Source organism: Nannospalax galili, unplaced genomic scaffold (assembly GCF_000622305.1).
Source record: "Nannospalax galili isolate Female #2095 unplaced genomic scaffold, S.galili_v1.0 scaffold66, whole genome shotgun sequence".
NCBI lineage: Eukaryota > Metazoa > Chordata > Mammalia > Rodentia > Spalacidae > Nannospalax > Nannospalax galili.
Window position 1 is genome coordinate 5,278,390 of NW_008356058.1, and position 18,756 is coordinate 5,297,145.

At 34.8% G+C, this 18,756-nt stretch overlaps 1 protein-coding gene across 3 annotated transcripts in view; it reads right to left on the reverse strand.

Annotated features, from left to right (window-relative positions):
- Positions 1-386: 386 nt before the first annotated feature.
- The window catches only part of Septin7 (septin 7), a 75,406-nt gene continuing 57,036 nt past the window's right edge, over positions 387-18,756 (reverse strand). For all 3 annotated transcript variants that reach the window (XM_008854195.1, XM_008854196.1, XM_029556689.1), the window contains 7 exons: positions 17,669-17,761; positions 16,477-16,573; positions 14,549-14,600; positions 12,336-12,461; positions 6,222-6,357; positions 2,589-2,728; positions 387-1,453 (listed from right to left, as the gene is read on the reverse strand). In XM_008854195.1, the coding sequence (XP_008852417.1) occupies positions 1,414-1,453; positions 2,589-2,728; positions 6,222-6,357; positions 12,336-12,461; positions 14,549-14,600; positions 16,477-16,573; positions 17,669-17,761 (684 nt within the window). In that variant the 3' untranslated portion in view covers positions 387-1,413. The remainder of the gene's footprint in view (positions 1,454-2,588; positions 2,729-6,221; positions 6,358-12,335; positions 12,462-14,548; positions 14,601-16,476; positions 16,574-17,668; positions 17,762-18,756) is intronic.

Consider the following 18,756-nt stretch of genomic DNA (forward strand, 5'->3'; position numbering starts at 1 on the left):
TTTTTTTAAAAGACAAATCAGTTTTCATGGTCGATCTAATCCAAATACAAGTGGGAAATTGTCCTCAGAAATAAACATATTAATGAGTCAGTAATAGAAAAAGATTCTGCAACTCTAATACACGAAAACTGGTGCATATGCATTCTTCTTCTTAGGGTCTTCCTGTAGCCCTAGTCAGCTTGGAATTCATTATGTAAACCAGGCAGGTCTTGCCTCTGCCTCCCGCCAGTGCTGGGATTAAATATCTGTGCCACCAGACCCAGCAACAAATGTATTCTTAATAAGATAAACAAGCAAGAAATACCATCAGAGAGGAAAACTCAAGGTGCAAAGTTTCTTCTCAAATTTGTGAATCAATTACAGGATATGTAAGACACTGCACTCTGTTACATCACAACATTGTTTATTATGTGAATTTTTTACAATACAAACAAAAAAATACAGATATGCAATATATGGATACAGCTAAATGCAGAATGGTGACTTTTTTCTCTTTAAGAGGCCATGATTCCCATTTCTAGTAAACAAAGAGACTGAATATAGGTAGAAACAGGTTGGGCATTAGCTTCACAATTTGCCTAGAAATGATCTACGAATGCATTTCTTCCCCTGCTACTTACCATAAAGTGTAAAAAGGGAGTTAAAGGAAAGTTTCCTTGTTGGTTTCTACCATATGAAAGATGCTACACTCTATTTTAGCAGGGCCAATATATGGAAAATATCTAAATTAAATGTTATTACAAAAACGAAGTAGTAATGAGATTCTGGCTAAAAGAGCACTAAATGAGAATAATAATATATATATTTAAAGAATTCAAAACAAACAAACAAAAAGGTTGTTATAAAAAAGCTCTAGGTGCACTGTAAGCATATAGGTTTTTTTTTTTTCCATGTGTATTTTTAAACAATGGAAGTGTCAAAAAATAGGGTCCACTGTGTTAGACTAAATTACATTATTGTATAGGCTGCACTGAATGGAACCTTTGTATTATAATTATCATAGAGAAGCATAGTTTGCATCATATTATGGCAATTCATCCTCAATGAAAACCTTCCAGAGTCCTTTTATTTTGGAATATTCTGTAAACAATCAAACCACCAGAACATGATTGTACAACAGTAAAATGTTTTCTTGCATTAAACTGAAGACATCTTTTTAATTTAAAAAAAAAAAAAAGGAAAAGAAAATGTAGAAAGGTACTTAGAGTTGTTAATTTCTAAGTACACAACACCCCAGACAATTCAAGGCATCTTAATCTCCATCAAAAACAATAACAAAAAATAATTTTTGTCATGCTGTTAAATCCATCATTATGGATAAAATTGGTGCAAATTGGTCAAAACGGATCCAACAAACACTGATGTCCAAGCTGGCATATTGGCAACTAATACGTAACTGGTGGTCAATAGAGTTTAAAAGATCTTGCCTTTCTTCTTGTTCTTTTCCAAGGTTCTAAATGATTAAAAGAAAATACCAGAGATAAGTGACCATACAATAAACACAAAGACAACACATGGTAGCAATAACTGCTCTAATTGCGTACATGGTGGATTTTAAAACAACATATTTTCATTCAAAAAATTTAAGTATTTTGAAGTAAACAGGGAGCTAAGGCTTTTTTATAAAAGTATTTTCTTAGAAAATCAAGTGTTCAGCAAAATTCCAGAATAAGAAAAAGTCAAGGCAAAACTCCAATTTAATCATTTCAATATCCAATAATTTTTTCCTCAAATAAAATTGTACAGATTTAAAAAGATCAACTACAGTGCCCTTCTCCTATTGCTAGCTGAATTCCTATGTGCTTTTGCTTTAAACAAGTGTTATTTTCTTCTTTGAGCAAAAAGTTCATAGAAAGATAAGTGTTGTAAAAATGTCTAATCTTGAAAGTGCTTAGCTATGAAAGTACAGAATCCTTTAAGATATCACCTTTCAGTTTTAAATGACATTCACTACCAAGAGAAGAAAACCAAGGTATAAATAAGACTGAGTTTTATATAAATTAAAAGGGGAAAATGATTAGCTGTATTATAAATTACATGTCCCACATTTTACCTAAGGAATTTATTCTAAAGATACAATTAAAACATCTCCTAAGGTCCAGGATGTCGAATGCCTGCCGAGCATATGCAAAAGCTCCAGCAAGGGTCAATCCCAGTAGCCCCAAGCTACCATTAGGTCCAGCAACTGGGCTGAGAAGGTAAGAAATCAATTATTATTAGTTATTGGAGGGACTACTATAAAGCTGCTAAATCATAACTGCAGAGACTGAGACATGAAAAAAGTCTGTATTGAAGAAAATACTGGTATATACTAAAGGAACCCACCCACATAAAAACATTTATTCACAAAAACAGTTGTGCTTAGGGATGGAATGCTAATAGGCTATGGCTTTTTACCTTAAATAGTGAAAAATGTTCTTTAAAATATTAATACAACTCTAGGCGTGGTGGTGCACTCCTTTGAGACTGAAGTCAGCCTGATCTACGGAGTGAGTTCCAGGGCAGCTAAGGCTATGGGAGACCCTGCCTAAAAGAAACACACACACATACACACACCACACACTTCTTTGAACTCTGATGTTAGCTACCTTGATGAGTTCTGCTGTTCTAAAATACGTTGTTGAGCTTCCCAGTTTGCTTTCTCTTCCTCAAACTGTCGACGTTTTTCCTCTAATTCTTTGTGTTGAGCTTCCAAATTCTTTTTCATTTGCTCATGGCGTCGCTGGAGCTAAATCACAGAACAATGGATAAAATAACATGATTTAAGAACTTTAGGGCAGAGGTTTCTCCCAGGCACTCTAATGTCAGGGGTACGTATAGGGCTGTGTCATAATCTAGCACTTTAGAAAGCACTGCTGAGGATGCCCCCATTCCCTGCCCTCACAATCTGCCACCTGAAAAAAACACTCCAGAAAATCACCTGGGAAAGAGAAGAAAAAAAATTATTAAATGCAACAAACTAATATTTGTGTACATCTTATAATGAACAATTGTTATTACATCATTTTTCTTAATTCACAAATATGTTGAAGGTTGAGTGGAAAAACATCATTGCGTCTACTTTATAGATAAGGAAACAGCTATGGAATTAAGTTCTTGTCCAAGATTATGGATCAGAAAGTGGAAATATGAAGACTTGAACCCTAAGTCGCCCAATGCCAAGTATAGAAAGCAGAGCCAACAGCAAAAGAAAGCAGTTAGTTACGGACCCCTAAGTCCAAACTGATCCTAGTAATGACCTCTAATTCTTGTAAAGGGGTGGTTCTCAAACATCAGTCTTCATACCAATTAACTACAGTGCTTGTTAAACTGTGTACTTTAATAATGAAATGGAGATCTTTTTTAGAGGTTAAAACCTCATTTAATTTTATTATGTCTTATAGGGTTTATACTGAGTACATTATTATATAACTGTAATAATTCAACTGTAAACCTAAAAGTTTACAGTGAATTTTGAAAGAGATGCATCTTAGTTCAGGGAATTGTTATTGAATATGTCAATGCTGTTGTAATAAGATGCTTCTTCTAAGTATGTGGTTACTAAATGAAAAAAAAAAAAAAAAAAGACAGACTCCTAGTCCTCAACCTAGAATTAGAATCTCTGGGTGTTATATATAGAAATCTGGATTTTCAACAAGTCCCAGTAACTGCAATGCAGGTGATCCTTTCAAGGCTGAGAACTAATGCTGTAAAGAGCTGCTCATTGATAGGGGTTAACTAGAGAACCAAACTGCTTACATTTAAATGGATCATCAAAAACATAATTTCATTATAGCACTAGCCAATCTTTACAAATAAGTACTATTCATTTCTAATTATTTTATAAATAAATAATTATGTAAATAAAAGCACAGGTAACAATTATTGATTTATAAGAAATCCCTAGGTCAGATATATTTGAAAGTTAAGAATTATTCAAGTACTAAAAAAGCAACAGGGCTGGCAAGATGGTTCAGTGGGTTAAAGATGGTTGCCACCAAGCCTGGTAAATCTGAGTTTGATCCCAAGGACCCATGTAATGGAGGGAAGAACGGACTCCTGCAAGTTGTCCATTGACCTCTGTATGCATACCATGACATATGTGTGCCCAACTCCCCAATAAATAAACAAACAAACAAAGCTTAGAAAAAGATAGTGTTTAAAAACAACTCATGAGTTGTCCAATACAACAACTATAATCAAACACATTGCTTTATGCTGCTTTACGACTGTGAAGTACTGACTAATACAATTTATCCTTTCTCTCATCTATAAGTGGGAGATGGTCAGTAATACCTACCTTGTAGGTCTATGATGTGGTTTAATGTCATATACATAAGAGATACTTGGTATTGCATGTGCTGCTAGGTATTATGACCTAAGTATTTCCAGCAGATTGGATTTAAAAATAAATTGTTTTAAAAAAGGCTGTCTATAAATAAATACAAATACATGTTTATGTATATGTATAAATATAACAAAGCTTTACAAACTACCTCAAGATGTTGGTAAGCACATTTGGGTGGGGTTCTATAAAATAAGAGGAATGGGCACATTTAATTAGATAGGCATTTAGGTAGAGGGAATTCAGTCCATATTTCTACACAAGTCCCTATCAATGTGAGATCCCATCTTAGAAAGCGTAGTTTTTCAAATCTATTTTCACCATTCACAGGAATCAAGAAAATTCCCACAATTGCTTGTTTGTAACATCTACTCTCAGGAATAGGTTCTAAATTTCGAAGTGTTATTTCACCTTTGGAGGTGATTCATTAATTAGTCAAGGGACAGAGACAAGAATTGACAGATTAAATAATAGGCTGCCAGAGTAAAATTCATCTCAAAAGGTCTCCATAGTTCTAACTACTCATACGGTAATAACAGCAAGAGGGATCCTTGAGAGGAAGCATGTGCGCACACTCTGGTTTGCCAGTGGCCAGAAGGAATTACTAGCATCATTTACTGGCAGGTCAAAGATGCTTAGCAGTGCTCAGCAGTGTTAAACTTCAAGGACTCCAGGATCCTGATAAATTAAACTCATGACAATATGCCAGTAGTGAAAAACTTCCCAAGAAAAGTTCACAAATGTCAGACAAATGACATGGAATAAAAAGTTTCCTCAAAATTACTGGATACTTTTCTTAAACCATGTGCTTTTATCTACTCCTTGAATTAGGGAACTCTTGTTATGTCTGTAGCAAAAACAGTTTTCAATATTTATATACAGTAGTTATAAAAACAATACCAATGGTTAGGATATAAGAAAATAGGTCTGATTTTCCTGTTAATACATTTACACAAATATTATTAGTGAAGCCATTTAAAACAGGGATCCCACTAAATTTTTACCATTAAAGATTTGTTTTAAAATGCCTATTACTGTCATCACATATATTTAAAGTAATTTATTTTATAATTTTAATTATAATGATAATAAAGCTGTGCTGTGAAAGCTTCATACTGAAACCATTTAAGTATTTCAGACTTAGGCATAATTTCCTTCTAGAATTTTCATCAAAGCAACTACTACTGTACTGTAAAGATTCTTAGTATATCTCTTTCTTCTTTCTTGTGACCTAATGAAGAAAATGTTTCCATGTTTTCCAGCTGGTGTGTGTGGGTGTGTGTGTGTGTGGGGGGGTGTTCTTTTAATTAAAAGAAACTAAGCATCTAGAAGATTATCAAGCTAGAAGACACCGTCCACTGGGGTGCTTTGTTACTACACTACCCTGGCCGAATGCTGGGAAAGTACTCTGACATTACACAATAAATTAACATACAACTTATTCACAAAAATAAGACAATTTCCCATTTTCTTCCTTTCCACTGTCGGTAATTTACTCAGGCACGTCCTAAGTTCAAATAAGGTTGTTTGTTTCATTCTTTGATACGTAAATAAGTCTGATCAATCAGCAATCATCACAACACTAGCTTTTATTTTTTATTCACCAAAAATTCTGGTTTTTAGTTTATGAAGTGGCTTACAATTTGTTTTCCGTTACTCATTATAACTATGACTAATAATTCATTCTAAGTACTTTGACTACTATGTCTTCCTACTCAGTGTTACTGTGTCTAAGCACTTACAGATTGAAGTATGTATTACTTTATAATAAACATAGGATTAATCTTGTTCCTCTACCTTATTACAGTGCTGTATTAAATTTTAATGTATAAAAAGATAATTTTTACTGAAAACATTCTTTTAGATGGAATACTGATAGACTTATTGCACTGAATACCTCAGCTTCAGAGTCCTTCAGTTTTTGAACTTTTTCTTTGACCTTCATTTCAAACACCTGTTCCATCTCCATCTCCATCTTCTTCATCTTGGCTACATGTTCTCTTCTTTCTTCTTCCATTTGTGCCAGAGGGCTCCTGCCACCAACATTAAGAATAACCATTAAAGGTCTGTAAATAAAAATTGCTAACAAAAATTTGAGTTGATGAAAACAATGAAATGTGATGAACGCCTTGATTATTCTGATGCATTAAAACAGTCACATCATTCTAGCCACAAATTCTAAGTTTTATGTAAAACAGACGGGCTATGAAGACTTTTAGAAACAAATTTATAAATATGTTCAAAACCTAGAACATCCCATTCCAATAGGTTTTGGATCTAAATTTGAATCTCTATAAATGATGATTATTACATAAAGTCCAAAATAACAACTGTTAGCAAGATGTTTCTCTAAATTTTATGTACCTCAGCTTTAAAGATGATATATTTTAAATAAATTGTAAAGGAAAAACCAAAAAGATACATCCCCAAAATACATTCATAAAAACCTACAAATGGTCATTTGATTTTTTAAAAAATTTCCTTAAATATTTAGATTATGAGAAAAGAAACTTAGCTAATAAAGTCAATACATACAGAGAATATATTTAGTTTTACTAAAATTTCAAATATTATAACCTCTTCTAAGATAACTACCAATGTCACAGCTATATTTATTATAAATATTCAAACTTATTTTGGAAACTCAACTGATACGCTGAAAATAACTACTGGCCAAGACCTAAAACACCATTAGGTTATGCAGACTATTTCAAGGATCTTTGTGACTTCAATGCTCCTGAAAATCCATACACTCAAGTATTTTGGTGTCTTAAATTTTAAATGAGTAAAAGCGTTCAATGAGTAAAGCGTAATTACTGACATTAAAGTCCTTGGACTCAACTTTCTTTGCTGCATAAATGTGTTAAAACATTTTTTTTCATGTTCTAAGTATTTAAATTTAATATTTGTGGTAAAGTTTGTATAAAGATACACTAGAATACCAAAGTATCAGGACCTTACTATACATAACCCTAGGATGGGAAGTAAAGTAGGAGCTGAGGCTTTTGGGGTACCTGACAACAGAGTACACTGGGATAACACACAAAGAAGGAGGGAGTAGCCCTTCTCTGTGTGATGAAGTACACTTATTCTGACTATAAAGACAGACTTTGATCATTCAGTTGTACATGTTAAATGGCTGGAATTTCGGTGAATTTTTTAAGGAAAGAATTAACTCATGGCTTAAATACAAAACCCAGGCTTTGAATTTCATCCATAAATTAAAGGGCTAATCCTTTTAACCTTGGTATGACCCATTCTTGGGGTGGCTTCTATCATTAAGGTGAATGTTTCTGACCATCATAGAGCTCTGCTTCCCTACCAAAAAAGACAAGCATCTAGACAAATAGTTAAAAAAGAACAGAAAGGACAGAACTAATCATCTTAACAAAAAAGAAGAACAAAGATATGATGTTCTGCTGTGGTTTAGATGGAATGTTTTTTGTACTGAATAAATGAGAACGAAATGTTATTAACTCAAGGATATTTCTTCACAAACACAAAACACCTTATTTTCGTATGTAAACCTGGATTATATTTTACCAATGAATTAATCAGAAGTTCTGAAATGACACTAAACTAGACATAATAACTATGAATGAGACTACATTAAAAAGCAAAGTTTACTGACACAATTTTTTAAGTGAAAGATCAGTATTTCACTAAAAGTAGAGGAGATACCTCCCTTCTCCTCCCATCTCTCTCTGAGACAGGGAATTCCTGTAGCCCCAGCTGGCCTGGAACTCACTATGTAGACCAGGCTGGCCTCCATCTCACAAAGATCTGCCTGCTTCTGCCTCTCAAGTGCTGGGATTAAAGCTGTGTACCACTTTGAGTTGGTAAATGATGAGATATTTCTTAATAACACACTTCTTATATTAATGGAGGGTGTTCATATACACACACAAACACCCTTTTATCTCTTGGGAAGAGTGTTGATGCCTTCCCTGAAGTATGCCAAATATGTATGTGTTTGTATTCAAAGGACCCGAAGTGTTTGCTAGATTTTCAAAGGGTTTCCAAGCCCTCTCTCTATCACGTTTCCAAACCTTTTTCAACTCTCTTGAGAAAAATCTAATAACTACCTTTGAATTTAGTCTTAAATAACCGAACATGCATATTTAGGCAACTTAACCAACAAAATATACCACAAGCTTTCCCTTCAATAGTAAATATATTTTAGATAGTTTTCACACAAAAATATCCAGAGGAATTTCACTTGAAAAAGACTCCAAAAATTTTGGCAAATAAAAGTTCATATTTTATTTTTCCAAGTGAGAACATTAAAACCAAGCATAATCAAAACAGAACTCTAACCAATATCATTATATTTTCGGGAAAGAACCAGCAAGTAAAGGATATACCTGAATAAAATTATTTTGCAAAAAACTCTTTGTAATTCTCAGAAATACTACATTTTACTGTCTAGTGTTCTCCCTATGTTTCCAAGGGAAACTCTGAGGCTCAAGTGATCCTCTGGCTTCAGCCTCCCAAGTAAGTGAGACTAGCCCGGTGATTACCAGAATTGTCTTTCTCTTTAGACCAATGACAGCCCTCTCACACACCAGAAAGAGTTCTGAGTGACAATCTTAGAAACCCTCTGACCCCCACCCCCAAATCAAGTGCAGGGTCTAGTATTAGGCAAGCACTCCACCAAATAGCTACATTCTCAGCATTTTTTTTTTTTTAAATGACTGTCTCTCCAGGTCTCCCTCTAACCCCAGCTGGCCTGCCTCTCCCTCCCAAGTGCTGGGACTAAAGACTTGCACCACTACACCAGGTTCAGGACAAAGATTTTAAAGAAGCATTCTCTCTGCAGGTTGGAGAAAATTCCTTAGTCTTCTCTAATGATCCAAACACATTTTGTAGTAAGTGATGGCTGAGAAATAGAAGATTTGTCTTTCAAGAAAAGTGACCACAGGTTATAGGCATTTTAAGTGTTGTAAACTCTATTGTGTAGTATAAGTAGTAATAAAAATAAGTATTTGCTTCCTTAAAAAAAAAACTGTCTCTCTGTAAGATTGACCTTGAACTCTTGATTTTCTTATTTCAGTCTCCTAAATGCTGAGATTACAGATGCATAGAAGTTTATTTTTATAGTGATTTTTAGGAACTTGGTTTCCTATAAAGTTTTCACAAGACAGAAGACAAAACTAAGTAACAGAGCGTTCCCAACTTCAAACATGATATCATCTGTCTTAAAAGATGCTAATGAGACAGAAATTCAGAGAGAGAGTCACCAATTAAACGTAATTTTAAGTAACTGGTATAAGGATAATCAAGAAAGGAAGATAATAATAAAACTGGAAGAAGCAGATATGCAAAAACAAATACCCAATCGCTCACTGAGGGCAACTCCTTTCTTTTAAGAGAGCTATGATCTGGGTATGATTACCTCTTCTTCCCTTTCCTTTACAATCGTTTGTTAAATCTTTGGTCCTGATTTGGGTACAAACACCTGAATGAATAGGTCTTAGCATGTATGGCAGAGTGCATGGGGTTCAATGGCGGGATGGGGGAGGTATGGATGGGGGAGGGGGTCTGGATTTCATTGGAAAATGTTGTATAGAATTTAAAAAGCTCAATAATAAGTTACTTACTTATTAATTTAAAAAATCTTTGGTCCTGGAGGTCACCCTTTCTGGGATTACTCTCCATAAAGTAATCTCCTTTCTACATGCTCTCCTTAAGGATTTAAAAAGTACTTTAAAAGACAACTTGTTATTCTCTTTCCTAGGAACAGGTAATGATGGTTAACTGTCAACATGATAGGCTCTACAATCACTTGGAGACAAACTTCTGTGCACATCTATAAGAGAGTTTCTACATTGGGTTAACTGAGACGGGAAGACCCACCCTAAATGTAGGCAGCGCCATTTCATTGGATGGGGTCCTGGACTACAGAGTAAAAGGGAGAAAGACAGCTGAAAGACAGCATTGGCCTTTTTCTTCCTGACTGAAAGGGCAACGGCATCTGCTGCTTCACACTCCTGCTCTCCAGCCTTCCCTGTACCCTCAAACTGTGAGCCAGAACAAATTCTTCCTTCCTTCAATTGCTTTTGTAAAGTATTTTGACACAGCGATGAGCAAGGTAACCAATACAAAAGTAACACCTGGATAGCTGCTAAGGAACAGTACCCCTTTCTCCAGACTTTTGTCTTAGGATAAAATTGCACCTAACTAGATATACTTAGCTATCTTTCAGATTTTAACTACACATTTGCAATCTGGGCTCAAATACTTTTAGGATACAATTGTTCTAGAGCTCTTAACAAAAGAGTGTATTTTTAGTCTCTATAAAGTATACACTGCCATAAAATGGTTTATTTATGCTATGAAGGCTGATCTTCATCAAAGAAATATTTGGGGGTTTTATGGGTTTATGTGCATGTGTGTATGTATGTTTAGAACTGAATTCCCAGACCTCTTCCGTTTTGTTTCTTTTTATTTTTTTATTTTTCAGAAGAAGCATTTCATTACAGCTTTAACATACTCAATAACACTTTTCCAGAGCAAAGATACAGCTCTTTCAAAAGTAGCTATAAAATTTTTAGGTTCACAGTTGAATAGTTATACAATATTAAAAATATCTAATTTATCAACTCTATCAAACAGTCCAATTACAGGTGGTGACATCTTTTAAAAATGTTTATCTTTCTACTTACTATTAGTATAAAATTAGCATGAAATAATATGCCAATTCCTAGAGCTATTTACTTAAAAATTTTTATTACATTTATTGCTATTTTGAGGGCTTTTTCCTTCAATATTTATATAAATGATCCATACAAATGGATTACCTTCCAATAGCAGATAATATTTACCTACAAATGTATATTACTTAAAATGGCATTCATTGAAGTTTTAGTCTTCAACAATCTCACATAAGAGAAATGTAGTGCATAGATTTGGTAAGAAGCGGCCCTGGGCTGGATCTCCATGCACCACATAAACCAACCGAGGATGATGACTCATGTCTGTAGCCCTAGCACTCAGAAGGTGGAGGCAGGAGAATCAGTCCAAGATCATCCTTGATTATGTATGTAGTTGGAAGCTAGCTTGGGCTATGTAAGATACAGCCTCAATTTTTAAAGCCCCGAGGAAATTGAAAAAAAAAAAAAAACATGGAGAACACGCCCAACTTCGTTACACATCTCTTTTAAGCCTCTGCCATCATGAAACTATTAGTTTGAGATAATAAAATCCAAAGGGCAAATATATGGTTGGCAGTCACATCCTTCTCATAATTAACAGGTCAAATCCTTCTCACAATCAACACAAGAAATCCATGTACCTGCTTATTTATTCTTTGGAAATAAAGACTAGGAACTACAAAGGTTACAAGACTACATCATCTAAATATTCCTTTTGTTTGAAGTATCTCCTATTTCTATATAATCCTGATTGAAAACTTTCTACTGAAATAGATCACATTTCCTTTTCCTTAAAGAAAATACAGAATATTTAACTTAAAATATCAAGAGATCTTTTGATATGTTTTATTAAGTTGTATTTATTTTGAGTGTGTATGAGTGTGTGCTCGCGCGCTCATGCACGCATGCGTGCATAGGCATGGAAGTCAGAGGACAACTTTAGGGAGTCAGAGTCAATTGTTTCCGTCATGTGGGTCCAAGGGATCAAGCTTAGGCTGTCAGTCTTGGAAGCAAGTGTCCTTATCAGCTGAGCCATCTCAACAGCCCATGAGATCAATGATTAACTGTTCTCTTCAAAAAATATGTGCTTTGGTTTCAATTGGAATCTGTGTGGTGTACAGATTACAAAGATGACTGGCATATGATGAGAACTCAGTTTTTTAAAGAACAAGACAACAGAACAATAATCATTCCACAATTAAACAGTAATACATAATACTGCCAAAACAAAAGTATACTGTTCTGCTATTGTAAATGAGACTATCACCCAAATTTTTTGCATAACAAGGAAGAATATGATAAAAAGGAAATAATAAATTTACTACATAAACATCTTTTCTTGAAAAAAAAATACTTACTTCGTAAGCTGCCCTTTATTCTTGTTGTTATCCACTCCATTGTAAGTCACAGCTGCTAGTTTTCTGCTTCTGTAGTTCTCATAGTGTACATTATTAGTAACATCTTTCAAGTCTTGCATGTGTGTTCTGTCATAGACAGCAAGAGTTTGCTTATGTTCACTGAAGGTTACACTTTGTACCAAAGAAATATTCATTTCTTAATAGTTTAATTTTGCTTGAGCAAGGAAAGTAGGTTATAACTGAAACTCATATTCTAACAGAAATTGCTTTTTATGGTAAAATTGGGTTTTCACTATGTTAATATACATAAGGACATTTTCCGAATTGTTTTCAAAAATAGGGAATCTTTAAATTATAGGAGTAAATTTCTGCTTATTCAAATTGTTCACTGAATGTGCCATTTGGAGTAAACGAGTTTATGTTCACAATACTTCTATCATGTGTAAACTCAAGAACAAATTATACAATTTATATTATCATTTCACCATCCTTTAATGATTAGAGATCCTAAAGATACCCTGAATGTTCTGGATGCCCGTTTCCAATGCAGCATTCTCGGACACACAGGTAGCATCCTCCCTCTTTCATTCCCCACTATATTTTGAAACTCCTGCATCTACAACTTTCACCATCTTATCACAACTCCCTTTGGAAGACAAACACAATGATGTACTTTTTTTTTTTAATGTGTATGAGTGTTTTGATTCAATGTATGCATAAGCATCATGTATAGGCAAGAAGAGGGTAATTCGTGATCTGGAACTGGGAGTTACAGACAACTGTGAGCCGCCACGTGGGTGCTGGGAACTGAACCTGGATCCTCTGCAAGAGCAACAAGTGTTCTTAACCACCAAGCCATCTCTCTAGCTCCAAGATATACTCTTAAATGTTAAGCCATTTCTCAGGCTGCGGAGTTAATATTTTAGATAATTACCTGTTTCATTAAAATAATCTGTCTAACCCTGATTTTTATATAAGACAGCACTTCTATTTATGCCTAGCTTTATTTTTCTAAGTTTCAATTTCTCCATTCTCAAACTGATAACCAAAAGTTTTCTCTAGTTTTAGGAACTTGTTTTTCCAAGTTTCCACTGATGATGCCACACTCCGTCTTCTATTCTTTCTCTCTGCAACTTCTCTACCACCCACTCCCATAGTCTCAAGACGCTGCTTCATTTTTCTCTTTCCAGTGTTCCTTGGTTTGCCTGTAGCAGCTAATTCTGACTTAGAAAAATTGCATTTCCTTGAATTTGCTGTACTACTCTTAAATTTAGTCTGTCAAGATTCCAGTTACTTGACATAAATAGAAATAGGCAATAGAGGGAGGTCTGGGGACACTAACTTGATAGAATAGGCCTTAACACAAATGATAGAATATATTAACTCCAGTGTGTTGGGGGGAGCTATGGGTGGGAGCCAATGGGGAAGGGGGTATAAAATTAAGATGTTCTATATGAAATAACAAAAATTCAACAGAAATTTTTTTTAAAAAATACGCAATACTGACACAGACATTTCCTTCCTCCAAATGTTCACTAAACACCCAGCATGTACCTTAAAGAAATGAGTTAACATTAAATATTCATCTCTCTTATGGTACATATTAGAATTTATATTGTACATGCCTAAAATATCTTGATTTGCTTACTATATCTTCCTGCAAGCATGTTTTTGTTTTGTTTTTAGACAGGGTCTGCCATAGCCCCAGTCAGCCTAGACTCACTGTATAGACCAGGATGGCCTCAATTTCACAGGGATCAGCCTGCCTCTGCCATGAAATGTACATTTATGGATGTTTTCTCAGATAATAGGAAGACTGATTTTGTTTACAATGTTCCAGGACATTACAATGCTCCACTTACCTGCTATTAACTTGTGTTATCTTCAACATTTAAAGTCCAGCTTTTGACTCAAGCCTTTTTCTATTCTACCTTCCAAAACTATTACAGAACTAAATCTCAACACCAGAGCAATGAAAGTATGAGAAAAAAAATACAATGATTTTCCTTTGTATTCCTAGCAACACAACTTGTTTTATATTTCTGTAAATGACTTCAAAACCTTGGATAAGGAATCTAATGGTTTTCATATAGTATTTATACTTCATTAGTGGAACTAAGATACTAACTTCACTTAGAGAAACTCAAAGTAACTCTCCTAAACCTTATTTAGAGCAAAAAAGCCTTTTGCTGCTTTCATCACTGCTCACTTACCTTATCAACATATTTCTTAGAATTGTAAAATCACAATGTTCACCATTTTCAACTGTCAAAAAAAAAAGAGCAAAAGAAAATAGACCATACATATTATTTTCACTAAAGGAATTTTTTCAAAGAAATACCACAGTAATATGAAAGGAAAACCAAGAAGAAAGTATGTGAACAGTCTAGATTAAATTTTCATTAAAATTAATACTAGCACAGAATTTAAAAGGAATGTCAAACGTACTAATACTATTTCATTGTACTGTCTTAACATTTGCTTTTTCTGCTGTTTAATTTTATCTGTGTGCACGCATTCTTGCATGTGTGTAGGCATGTATGCACATGTCTGTGAAGGTCAGAAGTTGACATCAGGTATGTTCCTCCATCACTCCCCACTTTATTTTTTAAGGCAGGGTCTCTCATTGATCCCAGAGCTCAATGATTCAGCTATTCTAGCTAGCTAGCTTGGAGGATCCTGTCTCTGTCTCTGGAACACTGGGATTAGAGGTGAGTCACCATGCTTCCCAATCTTTTTATGTGGGTGTTAGGCATCTGAATTCCTCTCTTCATGCTTGCACAGCAAGCACTTTATCCACTGAGCCAGCTCCTCCACCCCTCCTATTGCAGCTTAATCCTCAGTGATAGCTATGTAAAGAATGAGCTCTCTGGAAACACTCATGACTTGAATGAAGAAACATTCGTTTTTTTCTTTCTTCTTCCTTATTAGTACAGAATATGTTTATTCTATCATACATTTAAAAAGGTTAGTGTTGCGGTTGAGGGAAAAACAGATTTAAAAACCTCTTTAGGGTAACCAAAGTAAAAGGTTAAACAACAGCTTTAAGAATTTTTTTTTTTAATGTCTCACCAGCAGGAACACTACTTGAGAGCAGCATTGGAGCAGGAAAAAAAAAAAAAATTATATATATCACGCAGTGGTTCCAGTGTGATTTCTAAGGGATGTGTGTGTGTGTGTGTCCCTTTTGCCATACACATATTTTCTCTCCCTCTCTCTCTCTGTCTCTGTCCCTCCCCCCCCCCCCCCCCCAAGTCTTAAGTCAGTACATCAAGTTTGCCTGGGTATGAAGGAGAACTGGGAACAAAGTACAGGATCCTTGGTGGGGATAACCACAGATAAGAGCAGTAACTTAGATGGATTACACAGTTATTCAAAGTACTGACACACAAATCAAACATTCATGACTCTAACTTATTATAATACAGATTAAATATTAGAGTAAACCAATAAAATAAATACAAATTTGTGAAGATACTTTTTTTTTGAGACAAGGTTTTGCTACATATCCCTGACTGGCCTTGAACTCAAGATCTGGCTACCTCTACCTCTCAAGTACTAAGTGAAGTATTTCTAGTACTAGGAGGACTTCTGAGGTTTTTGACCTTATCACTAAGATTTTACTGGCCCTTAAAACTTACAAAACCAGATAGATGGATAGACAGACAGACAGACAGGCAGGCAGGCAGGCAGATAAAGATGACTTTTGTCTTGAGGGAAGAACAGTGGTCTTATGTGATGGCCTTTCACTCCAAACTGTTCAATTTCCAAAGATTTATTAGTTCCCCAAGAAATAACCTTTTAGTCCTGGAAAAGAATGCTTGAACTATAAGGAGGTTTGCAAAGAAGAAAACAGAAACTGACTTAATGATAGTGCAGGCATGGGAGAGTGGGGCAACAACAAATGAATTGTGAAGCACAGTGTCAGGACCTAATATACACTTGCCTGACTTAAGACTCGGGTTTGAAAAATAGGATTATACTTAGGAGGAAAATGAACCTAGAAGGAACTGAAATCAAAACTATCCTTGAAAATCTAGACTATATCATGCATTATGTATTTTATACTGCTTATTATAGTACAAAATTTTAACACATTTATAAGACCTTATAGAATATTACTCACTGAAGAAAACCTTACCTTCAGCCACACCCCAAGGATACTGCCTTCCTCTGACCCTTTTGCCATTGACTTCAATGATAGTATTACTGCCTACCACAGCAAGAGGTAAACGGTCCTATAAAATAAAGTGTTGCTGTTCAAATACATCTCCATATAGTCCTCAAGATTCAACAATAAAGAATTTACATTATTCAACAACACAAAACTACCTGGACAGTTTCGCTGTTTCCTTTCATAGGCCAATCAATAAACATAGAATAAATTGTTATTTGCATGGTATTACCACATGAATAAAATTGTATTTTTGTTGAATTTTTAAGAGTAATAAGGTAGAGGTTGGGCATGGTGGTACAAACCTTTAATCCCAGAGGCAGGTAGACTTCTGTGAGATCGAGGCCAGCCTGTTCTACATACCAAGTTCCAAGAGAACTGTGGTTACAGGAAGACACTGTCTCAAAAAATCCAAAAGGCAAAAAAAAAAAAAGAAGGCAGGGGCTAGAGAGATAGCTCAGCAGTTAAGAGTGCTGGCTGCTCCTTCAGAGGGCATGGGTTTGGTTCCCAGCACCCACAAGGCATGTCACAACTGCCTATAACTCCAGTTCCAGGAGTTTACGACACCCTCCTATGGCCTTAGAGGAAACCAGGCACACACATGGTACACATACATACATGCAGGCAAACACTCATATACATAAAAGAAAAAAATTCTTTTTTTTTAAGAGTAAGAAGGTATATATTGGTCAAGTTATTTGTCAAAAATTACTCTAAAAACTGTCCATATTGGTGTTTAAAAGGTGAAAAAAAAAAAAGAGATGAGGTCTGTGACTATCTATGTACCTGATCATTAAGCAATGTGAACAATATGGGAATTTTATATTTGCTGAACTCAATGTTTCAGAATTTCAGTTCCACTTGTTAATCTGTATTTACTAATTTCAAATCAGAGTGTAATCATTCACTAGTCTAATGGCTCCCAGAAGTATAGAAAAAGTTAACCTAACAAAACCTGTGAAATTCTTCATTGGACGACGTATTTCATTAATTCCACAATTAGATTATTTGCCTACATGATACTAGTATTCACTATCCCATTTTAGCTTTATAAATCAACTATTTTAAAAACTGGTATTTCTGGTATTTCTTATGAATATTTTTAGGTATGATTCAAAGAATCCCAAACACATTAGTGTATATAAAGAAATGTGTCTACCTTTATCTTTTTAACCAGCTTATTTTCTTCTTCATCATCTGTTTCTGGAAATTCATATATTTTAATTTTATGCTCTTGGATTTCCTTCATTATCTAAAAGAGAAATAGAAAAAAGGCACCATATATAACCTTTAGCAATATTTTTGCTAAATACTTCTTGAATTCTTACATAAAACCTTAAGTTTCTGGTCTTTTACTGTTTTCATTATATAAAGCTATAATTTAAAATTAAAGAAACTTTTTTTTTTAACTATAAAGTTGGTATTTAAATATCAAAATTCAGCTGCTGGGAACAAGAAGAAGAATCAGTGGGCAAAAGTACTTGCCATGCAAGCCTGGCATCTTAAGTTCAATCCTTAGAACCTAGTAAAGGTGGAAGGAGAAAACCAGCTCCACAAAATTGTCCTGACATTCATATAAGTCATTGTGTGTACACACATAATAAAATAAAGTTTCAATAATATTTAAAAATCCAATTATTTCAGAATGTTGGTTATATGGTTATCATGCCAAAAGAATTTTTTTGGCCGGGGGGGGGGGTTTGAGTCAGGGTCTCCCTGTAGCCCCAGCTGGCCTGGAACTCGCTATGTAGACCAGGCTGGCCTTGAACTCACAGAGATCTGCCTGCCTCTGCCTCTGCCTCCCAAGTGCTGGGATTAAAGGCATGCACCACCACGCCCAGCTCCAAAAGAAATTTTTAAATGACATAAAATTCTAAAATGACATTTATCAAGTTACCCAGTTGGTCGCTATTAGAATGGCTTTTGGTCATTTATTTGACAAGACTAGGATTCCTTCTCTTGATATAACTCACCCACTATGAAAGCTGAAGCAACAGAACTTAAAATCACTTAAAAATTGTAGCAAGGCTAAGTAAAAAGCCCCCAGGCAAAAAAATTTACACTCTACTCAGAAAACATCCTTACATGTACACAAATCAAAAACTGGACAAATAGGGGAAAAGCATACAGTAGAAAATTAAGAAGCCCAAGACTTAATAATACCAGAAACTACCTAGTTCAAATTAGATGATCTTATCTAAGATCACTCCAAATTCAAAAGGCAATAACTGCCAACCACTTACAAAA